The following is a 15953-nucleotide window of genomic DNA, read 5'->3' as shown; positions in this document are numbered from 1 at the left end:
CGGACAAGATAGCAGCTTGTAATATCAGTCCCGGTATAGTTACAGACTCCGTAGGGGCAACACGGGATTATCCGGTCAGAAAATTACAGCATCCGAGCCAAGAACTGCATACACAGCGTAAATAAACAACGGATCCGTATCCAACTTCTGAGGCATCCGAGAAGATATGCAGATCGGAATGACCTACATCAAATGCAGTAGGCAGGCGGCAACGGGGAATTTCCAACGACTGGACTCTTTGCATGTCCCGCTGCCAACAGTCTCGTAAAGTGTACATGGCCGTATCAATGCGTTCGCCCTAACAAAACCTCTTCTCACACAGTTGCTGTGAGAATCGTCTGGGTTGAAATAGAAATGGGGCCACTAAACAGAGGGAGTCCTTATGTGAGGCGATGCAAGGAAGTATACCTCATTTGATCCCTGGGAGTGTTGGCAAGTTGACCTCCAATCCAAGGTAGTCAGTTTTCATAGACCAGTACAGGCCTGGCGTCCTGTGCAAACTCGAATCTGAAGTGTAGCGGTCAACTAGCTGGGAAGCTTGCTCGTTTGTAGGGATGACATTCAACAATTGCGGATTGTTGCTTACCTACCTATGTGAATGGAACCCGTTAAAGTTCAACACCAAACTGAGTTTGCAAGCCAATTTTTAGCTATGTCGACAGATTTCACAGATACAAGGAAATCACCCACGTAAATGTTTTTCTTTGTTCCAGAAATTGTCCCTTTGTCTCCGTTGTTATCAACAACTGCGCGGTGCAAAGACAGCGCAAAACGAAGTGACTCGAAACAGCTGTATGTTAAGGTGATTGATGTCTGAATATTTGTCTAGATTGCAGCCAATGTACCACAGAAAACTGAACGCTGCACCACTCTCCTGCGGCAAGCATACTTGTATAAACATCTGTTCAATATCTGCTGACAAAGCAGTTTCGTGTAGTTTGAAGCTCATCAAAAAACCCCGTTGATTTCATTCTTAGGGTTTGGTCCGGACAATAAGGACTGGTTGAGGAAAACACCATGACCTTTCGCAGTGCAGTCAAAAACTATACGGAACTTCCCAGGTTCTTAGCTTTCGAAGACCATACGAGACGGAATGAAGTGCAAGCCTTCTGTTGAAGAAACTAGTGAGTAGTTAGGGTCTCGATTTAGTGTCTAAGAATACCATCATCCTTCAAAAAGTGGGTCTTTTCTCCGCCACAATTAGGTTACTGGGTCGATTGTTCCAGTCAACCTTCCAAGGCAGCGACAACTGATAGTGACCGTGCGACAAGCCCACAGACTGCTCTGTGTCCTTCATAATCTTTTTGTTCTCTATGGACAATGATTTATCTCTACCCTTACCTTTGTTGAAATCCGATTCAAACATCGTCACTATGTAATCCTTAACACTAGGTTCCGTGCCCAGGCAATTCACTCATATTCGTTTAGGTCCTGCAGGAAGGCTGGTCTGAAAAGTGCCCATCCCAAGGCCGTTGGATATGTGTAGGGATGTCTTAATGAACTCAGAGGTGAGTCGATAACCCAATGATCCTCTGTAACATTGGTTCCTGTCAAAATCGAGACATTATTTCGAGGAATTCGTGTGGGGTTAACATCCGCAAAGTGAATCCGCTTGCTCAACAGCAAATCGAAGACTTGGTAATAGGAAGCGACCCAATAGTGTAGGAACAGTCGACGTCCACAACACACCCGTCATGCAAGGACTGTATGGCAAAGCTGACTGTCATGGTATCCTTGATGTTGGGGCCGTTTACCGATGATAGTTCTACGCGCGTCGCCTCCCCTTCCATCCCAAGTTGCTTTGCCACGTTTGCCGTTAGTAGGGTGGAAGCAACACAGCATGAGTTAGTGGAGGCCTCTTTGGCACAATAAGCCGAACTGCTACGAACTCAGGGAAGCACGGGTTCCCCCAACTACCACTGAGTTGATGTTGGCACCTTTCGTAGTCTCGTTCACCACAAGATGTGTGTTGTGAAGCAGACGGTGATGTCTCTGGTTGCAATTCGAGACGCCGCAACGTGTGAGGACGCCAAACTCAAATGCTCCATGGTTAGGTTCTAGGTAATCGAAGCACAATTTGAGGCCTTTCGGTATACTGTGCTCCTTGACTTAAGGTAAAGTGCCAAACACTCCACAGTCTGAAAGTCTATGAATCTAGGAACAGTGAGGATAAGCCGTACTCGCTTCGGTAGTTACGACGTTGATGCGGGCTTTTTAGGTTGGCGTTCTAAGCCTGCTTCGTCAATCTGATTATCACATCTTCAGCTGCCGATAACGCCATAGCGATTTTAAGCAATCGGGACACTTCTGTTAAGAAAGGATACCAGATGATCGAACTCTGGCTGTGACCCCGAACGCAGTATCTGTTTTGCCGCCTCAGTCGAACTTTGTTACAAACGCCCAGATGGACGTTCCACTACACACTTTAAAATGGTGTAGTATTTCAAGTCCGCCACGTAATGCATTTTTCCACATATCAGATAACACTTCACAGTTTTCTTTATCAGTCTTCTCAAGGCATCGACGTCTCTAAGAGCAACAGACCTTTCAGCCGGTAGTTCGTTCATGAACGACTGTGCAATGTCGTGTGGCCTACCGAACAGCGTCCTTAGGATATCCATGGTTTTTTGATAGCCTGCTTTCCCAGAAAGGGACGTACAAAGTTCAATGATCTCCTTTGCGTCTCCACAGCAATAATGGAGAATGTAGATGAACTTATTGGTGTCATCAAGAAGGGAATGCCTTCACAAAATTCCAAAATTCTGTCAGAGTATCGCTGAACTTATCTATCTCTACTTTCGGTAGGTGGAACCCTTGTGCTGTGCCCTAGTGGTTAGCATGTATGCCGTTCATTTCATGCGCCGCGGTATGATTGTCAGTGGCGTCGCCCTTTCTAGGCCGATTAGCTGATGACTACGTGGATTCCATCTCCTATGAGTTGATCTTCGCTACAAGTTCCTCCACCCCCTCTTCACTGGATAAATACCCCCTTTCACAGTCACCGGATATCGAGCTTTCATCATCAGAAGACTCATAGGACAGTGGCATCTGCCTGCTGTACGGTAATATCCGCTGTCTAATCTCTAGCTCCTTCCACTCAATTGCGATCTATTCCCCCAGTATCTCATTCTCTAACATACCTTTTTCTACGCGTGTCTGCTGGACCTTACGCTACCGGTCACGTTTGGGCTAGGGGGATAATGTTGACATACTAAAGGAGGATGAGAAATGCGAATGCCACAATCAACAATATTAGCCGAATTATCGTTCCTAAAGTTTACAAGTTCTAGGTTCAACGAGGTTTCGAATAACTCGCCGCTTCTTGTTTTGGTGAAATTGGATTCAAAGTTCCAAGCTTCAATTCAGGGGGACGTCCGACATCCATGAGGAACTTGAGCTCTAAGATTTGAGTACCATACATTTTCTCCGGCGATCTGTTGGACCCCAAAAGATAAATCTTTCAAATGGAAGTTTATCTACAAAGTCTATCTATCTGCAATACAATAATAAGGTAAAAATTTAAAAACATCAAATCGTGGGCAATGTCCGCTTCTATACGCCGTTAGGAATAAATCCTAACGAATCTCAAAGGCTACACTGACTCAAAGCCATGTATTTACATGGTAGCGAAACTATTGTGAACTTAAACAACACATTCGACAACAAAGGCAACGAATGGTTTATGTTTAGGTTAAAAACAAGAAGGGTGATATAGGCGTAAGGTCAAAATAACAAAAAAGGGGGATTCACGTTGTACAACATAAAAGGAACCAACAGGCAGTCGGTGGCAAGGCTCGTTCGTTCTAAAATACCGTCTAGAGGAAATTTATCTGATTTAGGACGGTAGATGATCAAACAGTATGCACAGTTCTTAGCTTCGAAGTGCAATGACTCACACTAAGAAGAGCTGAACAGACTGGCCGCTGGGGCCTACATATGTAAAGCAAGTGGAACATCGTTGGTATGCACGGGACCTATGGAGGGAGGAGTGTGTAACAGGGCATGGAGTATTCTATAGGTTGCTGTGCAAGCCCCGATCGGGTATAATGTGAAAGGAGATTGTGGAATTGCTTTCGATTGTTCGATTACCATGTAGTGACGGTCAATGACCATACAGGAAGTTTCAAGGGGACGCGCGAGCATGTTTAGCTTTCGAGGACCATGCGTGTGTGAAATGTTTGCTTTCCTGCTTCTTAGCTTGCAGCGGCTAATTTCGTGTTTGGCGGTACGTGAACTCGCAGAGCAAGGCCTCTCTTTTTGTGTACGTAGTTGAGGTCCTAAATACATGCGTAACGACTTCGTTTGCAAGTGTCTATGTTGAGGAATACGTGGGCGGCCAGTGACCCGCGGTCATGCCAAAAGGGTTGCCATCTGGGAAGTTCCACTAAGGACTGTGGTGATGGTTATTTTGGAATCTCGAAACCTCTTACCACGACCGAGAATGTATGTTCATTCCCCCTGTGAAAAGATAGTGGGCACATTAGGCTTGATGCAGTTGTGCAGGGATACTTCTTTCATGTGTGGTTGTCTGGCTACACAATAGGTTAGTTTCCCAGGAGTGTATGGCAAAGAAATAACAATAATAACGCTAGGATGGGTGTACAAAAATAAAGAGGTCAGATGAAACAGGCTCACTAAAAGTTGTTCTGTTTAAAATATTTCGTCGTTGTACCAGGTCAGTGAATAAACAATAATCCAAGTACCGTGGCCCAGGGGCCTTCTTCTGCACAGTTCATAATTATATAATAGATTCCAAAGTTGGTCTGAAATGTTTTGATACCAGAGATAGCACATGAGACTCGGGAGTGACCGCTGCAAGCGCGAACGAAATCAGAAGACAGAGCCAAAGCACGCGGCCACGCTTGTATTCTGTGAAATTGTACAAGTGCGCGTTTTTGTAGTTTTTTTCGTATTCGAACAAAAACGACTATACAATTGATGAAATACGTAGTGTTATAGTGGGAGCAAAATAAAGGTACAAAACACCCCACATGATGCAGCCTGTCAGCTTGGATGGTGAGGCGCACTGGACGCAAGCCGGCTGGTGCAGGGAGGACAGCATGGGCCGGGCAGGCTCAAAGGTGTAGCATTCGTGTTTGACTCAGCAAGTTTGTCCCAATGAGCGGTTAGTTGCAACCAAGCAGGAAGGTGACTTAAGAGCGCCCTAGGAACAGGTCTGCGAGCGGTATCTATCTGAGAGTGAAGTTGCGATGAAATTATCGCTTTCACATAAAACGGTGTCCACATGGCAACAACCTTGGTATCAAACGTGAACAAGTCGTACGAGGTTTGGTTACACTGGCATAATTACGCAGTAGTGATATGCATGTAAGGTGACTTCGCTTTACACGGTACATTCCGGCGGCAGGAGCAAGGGACATCAATGCCTCAGTCATCGCTCCAGTTTTCACCACGCGGTAGATGGAGCTTGAGCCAGGACACTGTAGGGCGAGATAGGAAAAGAGTAATCCAAAAAAATGTCCTGGTCATTCTACGAGCACCCTTGCAGCTTATGCAACTTCGGATGACCTTGGCGCTTTTATGATTTATGGCGTCCTTGGATTCCAAATGTCGTATCGACTGTCCGCTATAACGAAGGTAACTTTATGTCGTTGAAAAGAATTTTCCAGGAAAAATCATTCTTTGTTTTGAGCTGGATAGTAGTCAAAGCAACCGATAATGCCTCTCTGATAGAACATATTCATCCAGTGGTGGAAAATTTAGATGTAAGTCATCAGCGTCAATATCTGATGTGTAAATTCAGGGAACTTGGAATATTGAAAGATACATTTCGATTCGTCTATCATCATTCGACTTTTATAAAAGGGTCTCAGCACTTTTGAAGACAGAACATTTAGTCAGTGGTAAGTGATATATATATGTGTATATATTGGGATAAAACTTTTTCTTAAATACTGCGACTGCAAATAATGCCTGAAAACCGTGGGCTGACGCTATTACCAATTTATCGTTAGTTCGTCGCATAAAAATTTGGCCTGCACGATAACTACCTCATTTTCGACTGTATATTTACACGCTGAACGGCGCTTTAGGTGTCACTGATTTGTGTCAATACCACTCCCATCACTTACGCGTAGAGACCGTGTAAGTCACCGGAGATTATATTTTAAAAAGCGTTACACCTTACGCAAAGACCGAGAGCGATTGAAACAAACACTTAAAAACGCTATTGCAGTGCATATAAACCAAATTAAGTTTCTTTTTATTATTAAAATCCTTCAGAGCCTTTCACGAACTCCTCATAAGTCACAAAAATGAAAAATCGGGAAGTAGTGGTAATAGTGATATTCAAAACCGTACGGTTTCCAGAAAGTATGGTTCTGGTGGCTGCTTGAAAACTTTCTGCCGCTCCCTGAATCACGACTGTCTTGACAACAGTGCTGCGGTGACCGTTTCAAATTTGTTGTTATATCACGTGAAGTGTCTTGAAAATTTTTCGTTTGCATAGTAGACGATGAGACATATAGCTGATCGTGTTTCTGAGAAGGTTCGTGGAGAGACCACGAAAAACAGATGCTGACGTAATTCCATGTCATCAAGTGAACAATATTAATGCATAGTGTTCCACTAATCTACTTTCTGTTAGCCTTACAAGATCCACTCTCGTATTTATTTATCTATTTATCTATATTTAGTAGCATGCCTGTTTATTCTCCGCTGGAATACAGACTGCTGGCCAACTTTCAGATGTTGAAGGCAAATTTTGAGAAACCAAGCGGAATTCAGAAAACAGCTATCTAGCTTCCCTTTAGGCTTAGGAAAAGGTTTTGCGTAGATTTCAGATATGTAGGCAGTGGTGTACTGAAGGACACATGTGGTCGGTTGCCAAAAATTACCAACTTTTGTTGATCACTTCCCGCCTGCCAGAATGTGTCATACCAGAGGTCACCACTACCAGCTGCAGAAGCGATAACTCCCGGCCCAAAAGGATGTCGAGTGTGTAAAACAAGCTCCAGGATGGTAAAGTCAATTTACCCGATGTTGGCAGATCCTAACAGACAATATGTGAAAACCCATCGTATGGACACAAGACTTAAGGTAGTGGTCAAAATTCGGCAAAACTTCGTGTGCTTCTTCCTCACACTTAATGTAAAGCAACCATGTGCGGTAACACTCCTAGAAACAGTTGAGCAAACTATCCTGGCCAGGGAACATAATCACTGACCACTGTCGTGGTCACGCTGGCAGAAGAGGGACCCTGGCTAATTGGCAGGTCAGACTTGATGACGCAGTGCTTTAGAAAATGCAAGACTTGTAGAAGACTGGAAATATGACTGAATTGGTTCAAATTTAAGGAACCGGCTGGTGATTTGCCTGTCAGAGGAGGCCAATGCTAGTCCCCTTTAAGCTTCTCTGCTTTTATGCTAATCATGTGGCAATGATTCTTTGCTGAGGGCTGTGAAAACGTTTGGATGTAAAGTGCGGTAAAGGTGATCGCCTTCATTGGTCCTCCTCAAGGGATATCACTCAATATACTTTTGAATTCCTTCATTGAGTTGACAACTGTTATATCGTTCAACAGAGGTCTAAACAAATTGACTACACTCAGCCACGTGGAAATAAGTTAAAATTAGTCTGTTTTCGAAAATAAACTGAGCCCTTTACGGTGCTTCTGTCAATCACCCAGAAATAGTCACGCAATCCTCATCCAAGCTCACTCCATATTATTTTTATGCATTCAGTAAATTAGCCCTTATTGAAACTAATCAACCAAAAGCAATTCGGAAGCGTTTAGCTGTGGTACCCTTTCGGAGTCTAATCACCATGCCACCAGGAGAAAGCACAAGAGCCGGGATACTGCCAAGTTGCTCAAGCCTATACAGGGAAAGTCGAAAGAGAGAGGTCGGGTTTGGACCACTTACAGCCAGTAAATTCGTACTCCAACCACTGGGCCTTCTGACCCCCAATATGGAATATCACTTTCCGCACGTATAGGTTATATTTTAGATGTTTGCCGCTGCTTTGAGCCCTCTTTTTCGGGTCTAATGCAAGAAGCTTCGTAACTTATATAAAGATGGTGGAGGAATTTGTTATGTGCTCGCTTTCTCATGGTCATTATCCCGGGCAGAATGCTAAAACTGCAGCATTAACTTAGACTAGGTCCACCGAATTTTGTTTGGTTAGTAAGACTGCGATAGGAAACGTTTACCATATCTTCCAGTCGACTACATCCGTGGTTGACTGTAAACATTATGGAAACGGCAACCCAGAGTTTGATGTCTCAGTATATCCTCGAAGTGTGTTCCAATACGTCCTTTGATTGTTTGTGTTAGACAGGCCCTACTTTATAGGGAAGTGTCCCACGTATTTGTTCACTTTACCCTGTTTGTCCGAGTAAACCCAAGTTCGAGTTGCGAATGCTGGGAAAATTTCTCTTTTGCAGTCTAATCGATCATCTACAACGATTTCATTCCGCCAGGCTTGCGTAATCCTAGGTCGTTTTTTAGTACAAAGCACATGATAGTTGTGGCCACAAGGTGGAAATAATAGATACTTTGATGTCTTATATGGACCGTTCTGCGTTTCTGGGGTTAGGTGGGAAATCTTTTATTGTTGACAAAGAGAGTGAGATCATTTTAAGTCAGCATGTTTTACTCGGTGCTACAAGTAGAACACCATATTTCTGAATATAAATTGTGTTGGTCAATTCTGTTGCAGAGGAATGGTTTTTCATGTCTGAACTTATCAATCTAGAGCACAGGACTGGATTCGCAAAACGTCATTGTAAACAGCATTCAGACAGCTCGTACTGCAACTGTTCCGTTGTTTAGTTAATGAAAAACACTACTGTGAATTTTCCAGGGGCCTCAGAGATGTGGGCATAGAGTCTGCTACCTCCGGCTCGTTAGGCACTACTTTCAACAAGCTGGTAGCTATTACTAGAAACCTATACTTTCAGTTAATTGGTAAGCCACTGTCATAACACCTTTAATCAGTCACATCTCCTGCAATATTTGCACGAACATGCATGAAATATGAGACATATTGATTGTTTTGTAGTTATCTGATCAGAGGCTGTTACCCCATTAAAAGGTGTAGAGATTGTAAGCATCCCATTTGCTTTAGCTAGCCTGATTCAGCGTTTGGCACCCCTTCTCGTATAATTCCCTTTTTATTATAAAAACGTAAAACTGACGTTCCAAGGCCATATTTTTTTAAAACTTGTGTTCCGTTATTGGGGCAGGGATATTGAGCCAGTTGCTGTTGCTGAATAACCATTTAAATGAGCGTTGCGTTTGCCATTCCTTCGAGCATTGGAGCTCGTACTCAGAAGCTCTTCTTTAACATCCGAATAACCTTGAGACTCTTGGCTCATGTCAGCGCCGGCCAAATGTCAGTCTTAGGGTTGCTTCGTGTAGCAACCCAGACCTGCATTCAAGCTACGGGCTTGTATCCTAAGCTTTGCGTTGCCATCTCACCCTCTCGACTAATCATCACCACTGAATAACTGTTAGTCTCGACCGACGGTTGGAATCTTTTACATCACTGCGCTAGCTTATTTAGGTGGGCCTATAACTCCTTTTGCTTCCACCTACCTTCAAGAGCTTAAAGTCATCAGAAAACATCCAACTTTCTGGTGAGACGGATTGACTGAAAGTGTATGTATACAGTGTAGAATGAGAACCGTTCGTTTTAAGTCGTGACCTCATATTTTGTGGTGATCCTGTTATCTGAGCTTCGCTTAGCGCAGCATCGCCAGCACTAAACACATAAATACTGCATAGATTGCCCGTAGACGTCCCGGACAGTGACTCAGGTTCGTTTCTTTACCAGCATGCTTGTGATGCAAGTCCGTCCGTGAGCGAGTCCATTTTGTGACCACTTGAGTTCTCTTTATGAGAAAACACGGGTTTCTGATTTTGCGGCTGTTTTTCCTACTGCTTCACGAGCCTCTGGGGCCATGCGGTTCGGATTTTAGGCACTTACCACCCGCAAAGTGCGACCTCATGGCTGAAAGATCCCTCAGTAGCAAGGTTTATTTTGGTGACGAACCGGTGATGGTTCATATTTTAACACTAAAGGTGGGATAAATTTTGAAGCTATGGCGACGGGCAATTTTTTGTAAGCAAACAATTTATGGGGACTTTGTGGGTTGGAGACAAAACCTATAGTAGTCCCAACATCTGGTTTCTCATGCTCTGATTTGGCGCACTCACCTGCACCTGTATAATTGCTGTTGTCTTTTGGCGCTAAGCATTGTGGCATTTATCTAAGGACCAGACATTCACAAGAAATCTCCCTTTTCGCCTGAGCTCAGATAAAGGAGCTCGCATCGTCCCACATTACTGTTCCAAAAAGAGATGCCTAGCCTTAAGTTACGGCTCTTGGCAAGCGTCATGCACTGCATCCGATTAGCTGACCCCATGAGTGTGTGCCAGTGTTTGCCTACAACAATAAGAAGTGAAAAACACATTGAAGTGATGGTCTATCCAAAAGCAATTGAACTAGAAGCAAAGTAACACAAGTGTCAAATTCACAGCTTCATGGACTAACATAAAACGGAAAGTATTCAGCTTTAGTCATTCCACTGTAGTCTGGAGCACTTTTGAGAAGCTTCCTCATAAATGTTGCCATTTTACAAGCAGTTCTCCTCATTGGCTAAGTTTTGGTTGATACTTCCGTGCAGCGACATAAACTCTGTCTAGGTTGTATTTTGGCCAGTATTTGCTCCTTTGTATGACTAGTTGCTAGGCAAGATTTGACCTCCCACCGGTTGCCCAAGAACGGTTACTAAGCACCCACTATGTGAAGCCATCGAACAAGCTCGTGGACCCTGCAGTACACCACGCCAACCGCCCGTTTCTCAACCTCATTTCCGCGGCATATTTGTGGCCTTTGATCGATATAAGGTTGATCTCTCAACATCAGAATTAATAACTTTTTACCCAGAGCCAAAATGCACAAATGTGTAGATTCCCTAAGGCCCGCGCAGAATTCCACCATGTTATTGAAACCACCACTTTGGAAAATAGGGCGGAATTTCCTTCCAATCGGTTTGGACTCAGCACACGATCTCCGTTCGATGTATTCCATCTCTTTGATCTATTGCTCATAGATATCTGCCCACGTACTGTTAAAGTCAATATCAGCATAACCGCCAATGAAAGCTTGGGACACTCCATCCTGCAAAAAGTATGCCGCAGCTTGCCAAACTTGCTTCCCATCTTTTATAACTTGCACCTAAATACAGAGTAACAGTAGACTGCAAAAGCCATCCACAACGCAGGTGCTACACGGCCATTTGATATACTTTCCAGCCCTAAACGACCGGATTTACTGCTTTATCCGGTTTAATCCAGGCAACATCTTTGCACACTTTTCTCACGCAAGAAACTTATGAAAATTTCTCAACTGACTGTACCGGCGGGTTAGAAGTCTCGAAAAGGCTATGTTGGGGCCAACTCTCTGAAGGTTATCATGACTGATGGTTCCAAAAATAGGTAAAAGTGGTTTTACTTTTAGGATGTCGCATCTAGGTCCAGCGTGCTTCAGTGGTATCTTTGATCCACAGCTGCCGAGACGGATGTTTGATGACAGAGGACTCAAGGCTGCTGCGCATACTTGAATTCACTCGAGTCCGCTGTAATCAATAGCGGGTAGCGCATCTAAACGCCTTAGGCAGGGACGTTGTCACATTTTAACGCAGAATTCAGGGCTTGGGTGTCCACATTGTCCCAAATCCAACCATAGACCAGGAATAAAGAAGCAATGTTCAAAAAGGAAACTACTCTCAGGGTTGCTGAAAACTCTTCGACAGCCCACGGCCGGTTTCGCCCTTTACAACAAACTTGTAGGAGCAATTTCCGGACATCTAATCTCTACTTGGAATACAAGTGTATCAAAGGAAATTAGAGTGGTTCAGAAAACGTTCGAGAAATACACTCATTTGCAAATCAATTTGGTTTTTAAGAGGGACTCAAATGAATCGCTCGTTTATGCTGTTCTACAACTGAATGTGCTGCACACAGGCCACTTCACGATTCAGTTGGCACGATATTCGAGATATCGCAGTATATTTTCATGGAGGAAACTGCTCACAAGTTCGCTGAAAACCCTTCGACAACCCACGACCGATTTTGCCCTTCTTGGGGCTTATCAAGTAGGCACAGTCCTCGATTTCGTGTCAACCTTATGTTATACTTGAACCTGAATGGGACTAAACAAGAGATTCAGACTAGTCTCTTGTGAAAACCAAATTGATTTGCAAATGAGTGTATTTCTCGAACGTTTTTTGAACCACTCTAATTTCCTTTGATACACTTGTATTCCAAGTAGAGATTAGATGTCCGGAAATTGCTCCTACAAGTTTGTTGTAGTTTTTAGCTCAGATTTTGTCCCATTTCTGGTTAAATCAACTCCCCCCATTTACAGCGTGGGGAACTGTACAGGGGGACTTCAAGCAAACTGTATAGTCACACAAACCAAGTAATATGCAGAGTATGCTTTTGACATGCCACTGATGTCCTGAGCTTTCTGTATTGAGTTCCTGTGACGCTGCCAAGGTCCGACTGAAGATGATGAGTTGTATGATAGCCAGCCAATATCATTAACGCCGTAATATTATGAATGGGCTTTTTGAGGATTTGGCCACCTCCTACATCTTGGTCCCTTTCGTTTCCAATTCTTCTTTCTTTTATTTCAAAGCTTCATCTAAGTGGAACCACATGACTGTAAGACATTTCGCTCTGATGTTCTCACATATCTGTTGCTATTGGCGGTGGCGCTTACAAACAGCTCAGCGCAGTTTTGATGTCCATCAGCGGCTTATAAGCTACACGGTGACGATCGGCTTGACCTCCTATTCCTCGCAGCTCTTCCGGCTTTAAAATACTACTGAATTGCTGAAAGAGGTGCAGCGCGTGAAGACATGTAATAGCACATTACACCGGTGCCACGAAAAATCGCAACCGTGAATGAGTACTAGTCGGCCCCATGTGTACCGTTCACTTAAACACATCAGTTAAGTAAATAATTGATCGGAAAATATTCATACAGCCACTAGCGTAAAGGTGAACGCTACTGTTGAGGCATGCGAGTAGGACGTGGTTTTCCGGCTTGATCTAGTGGAAGGTGGGGTTTATTACCGAATTTATGGAACTGCTTTGCAGCATTTGTTTACAACTGAGTGATATTCAATGAATATTCAGGAACGTTCAGGAAAGCGCGTTCAATAAAAAGACGGATATGCAGTTTTTATAAATCCGATGCATATGAGAGTCTTGCTTTCCTGTCCAGTAGTCTTTAACTGTTTAGTTGGTGTTTTTTAGTGCGTAACTCCGCGGCAAAGGGATTCCTTCCTTTCACCGGTATCAAAATACCCCGACACATTTTTGTAGCCACTCATGCCGGAGAACCGCTGTTCTGCAGTCCATTTTACCTGACCTCTATACTGAAATCACACATGTTAGTTCATAAGCTAGCCCCGTTCGCATGAATAATTTTGCAAACCATTTCAAAATAAAGAGTGATAGGTTTTTTGCCATGAATAGCCATAGTGAAGTTATAACCATAAAGCGATTGGCTCACCAATTTATGTAAACGAAGTTCGAAGTAGTTCAGGCGTCTTGCGACGCTAGTGAACTAACGCAAGAAAGGGGCGCCTCGGGGACTAATCACACAGGATTTACTTGTCTCGCTCGAAAATTTCACGTTTTTTGGACAGTAGCTCAGATTTTTTGGGCACAGAGGCTTTTGAAGGCCTAGCCTCTTTTTCTTCGCATTAAAGGTCTGATTAAAAAGTTCTGACAGTCTTTCTGACCCATTCTAAAAGTACATTCCTGACACTTTCCGTCCATTTCGAAATCCACGTAGAGTTTCAGACGCTGCTGGATGAACTGGCGTTTTTGTCCGACGGCCGAAAGGTCATGTTAGATCCGTCCATTTTGGATGATCAGGCGACGCGACAGTCCAAACGTATGACCGGAGGAGGGACGGAATGTGACCAAGGCTTACACACACGCCCGGTTACTGCCACCGATCTCATGCGTGTCCCGGGAGGTACAAACAAGGAAGCCCTATTTTACAATCTGATATGGTTGGCCGGACACGTCGCCACTGCAGAAGTTTTACAGCGCATTTATCTGTCACAAGTGGTTACTCAACAAAGTCTCTGCAGTTCATTAAGGTGAGTCTTTTCAAAATGTTGCCTTGCGCTCCTCTAGTTGGACCCGTCAGCTTGTATATCGACCAAAACGATTTAGTGGAAAAGGTATTGAGTGACGTCGACCAAACGAAGGGAGATTGCTAATGGAGATTTGGTCCTGTAAATGAAGCCGGTCTGCGGTAAAAAGCTGGAAAGTAGTGTACGGGTGTTTCATCCCGATTTGGATTCGTCAGCAGTGCGTGCCTCATAAAAGTCTCAAAACGGCGATCTCCCTTAAACCTCCGGCACGAGGGGCTGTCATCTAGAGCTAAATCTGTGGTTTACGATCGCTCTTTAGCGTAAATAGTCGGGCCTAGGATAGAAGACCTTGTAACCGGCTTTTACACTCACCTGCACACCAATATGGCTTTGACGAAGGACTCACCTGGAATCAAGCTGTTTACGTTGATCCTACTCAGCTGAATGTGCTGCGTAAGGCCGCCTCATGTTTCATTTAGTACGATATTCCAGATATCGCGATATATTTCATAGAGGTAATACACTACTCGCAAGGTCGCTGAAGACTATTCGACAGCCTTCGACCTGTGTCACCCCTTGGGTTTTCATCAGGTAGGCAAAGTCCCCGAGTTTCCGTCAATCTCATGTTTCACTGAAACCCATGTCTCCCGAAATTCCGGTTATATACTCATCATAGACGAGAAATTCAGCTAAGTTCTAGGTGAGTCTCTCGTCAAAACCAAACTGGTATGCAAATGAGTGTATCTGTGGAAATCTGTCCGATTTGGGTTCAGTTAGAACTTGAGGTTGACGGAAACTCGATAGCTGTGCCTATCTGATGGACCCCAAGAAAGGCGTAGCCGGTCGTGGGCTGTCGAAGTGTTTTCAGCAACCTTATGAGTAGTGTATTACGTCTATATCTTGGCACCGAGTGGAGCAATTTTAAGTCAAAATGTTTGTGCTGATATGGCACGGTTAATGTTTGGGTACACGTCGCAACGACAGCAGTGGGGATTTGAGTATAGTTAACTGACACTCAGAAAATATTTCATCGCGTATTCTAAGTGAGAGTTAATCTTGATGTTGATCGGCTGCTTGTTCAAACTAGGGGCCGAGTGGTCGCGGGTTCGAGCCTACCTGGAGCTCCGTGAGATGCGCACAGTTGGTGGTTAACAAGTACAAGGAAACAGCTGTACACTGCTTCTCGGCTTCTCGGTTCAAAAAGGCTTCGTGGCAGAGTGAAATCCTGAATGGAAATTATAAAACATTCTCATACCACTATTAATTACAATGGGATCTTTAGAAGGAAAGCTCAAATACCGGTTACGCCCCGGTATTATCGTTATACAATAAAGCTCCTTAACAGAAGAAGCTTTTCAAAGGAGACGGATCTCTTATTCACGAATACAACTATGCTAAACTACCCCGATACAGTTAGGTCTTCTTGGCACTGTGAAACGGAAACATCTGGGAAATAAATGTGTTTAGTTGCTCTTCAAGCCGAAGGAAGCGTTAGGATTGCGTTTCTCTCAGGCTGACCAAACCTTGGCGAGAACAGCTGGGGAGTCAAGTTTGGATTCGAACCACGAATCTTCCATAGGATAGCCCCTGCCTCACTCACAAAGTCTGGTGATTACGCGACATCCAAAAAGTCACCTTGCAGACTACAGCTCTCGCGGAACTAATGGGGAGGAGGGATTTCAAGATCTGAAAACACAGGCTTGCCCCGACAGGATTTTACAAAGTGACCTTGAAATCCGCGAATGACCCAGAATTCCTCAAAAGCAGCGGACACCATTAGAACAGTCGCTTAAATATCCACTCATTACAG

General features: G+C 44.1%; 1 protein-coding gene across 1 annotated transcript in view; it reads left to right on the top strand.

Annotated features, from left to right (window-relative positions):
* Positions 1-694: 694 nt before the first annotated feature.
* The window catches only part of T265_05897 (hypothetical protein), a gene marked incomplete at both ends in the record, with an annotated part of 69067 nt that continues 53808 nt past the window's right edge, over positions 695-15953 (top strand). The window contains 2 exons of the mRNA XM_009171026.1: positions 695-802; positions 13842-14146. Coding sequence (XP_009169290.1) covers positions 695-802; positions 13842-14146 — 413 coding nt within the window. The remainder of the gene's footprint in view (positions 803-13841; positions 14147-15953) is intronic.

This window comes from Opisthorchis viverrini, assembly GCF_000715545.1.
Source record: "Opisthorchis viverrini unplaced genomic scaffold opera_v5_116, whole genome shotgun sequence".
Lineage (NCBI taxonomy): Eukaryota > Metazoa > Platyhelminthes > Trematoda > Opisthorchiida > Opisthorchiidae > Opisthorchis > Opisthorchis viverrini.
Note: the sequence above shows the minus strand (reverse complement) of the source record. Positions and strands in the feature narration are given on the sequence as shown.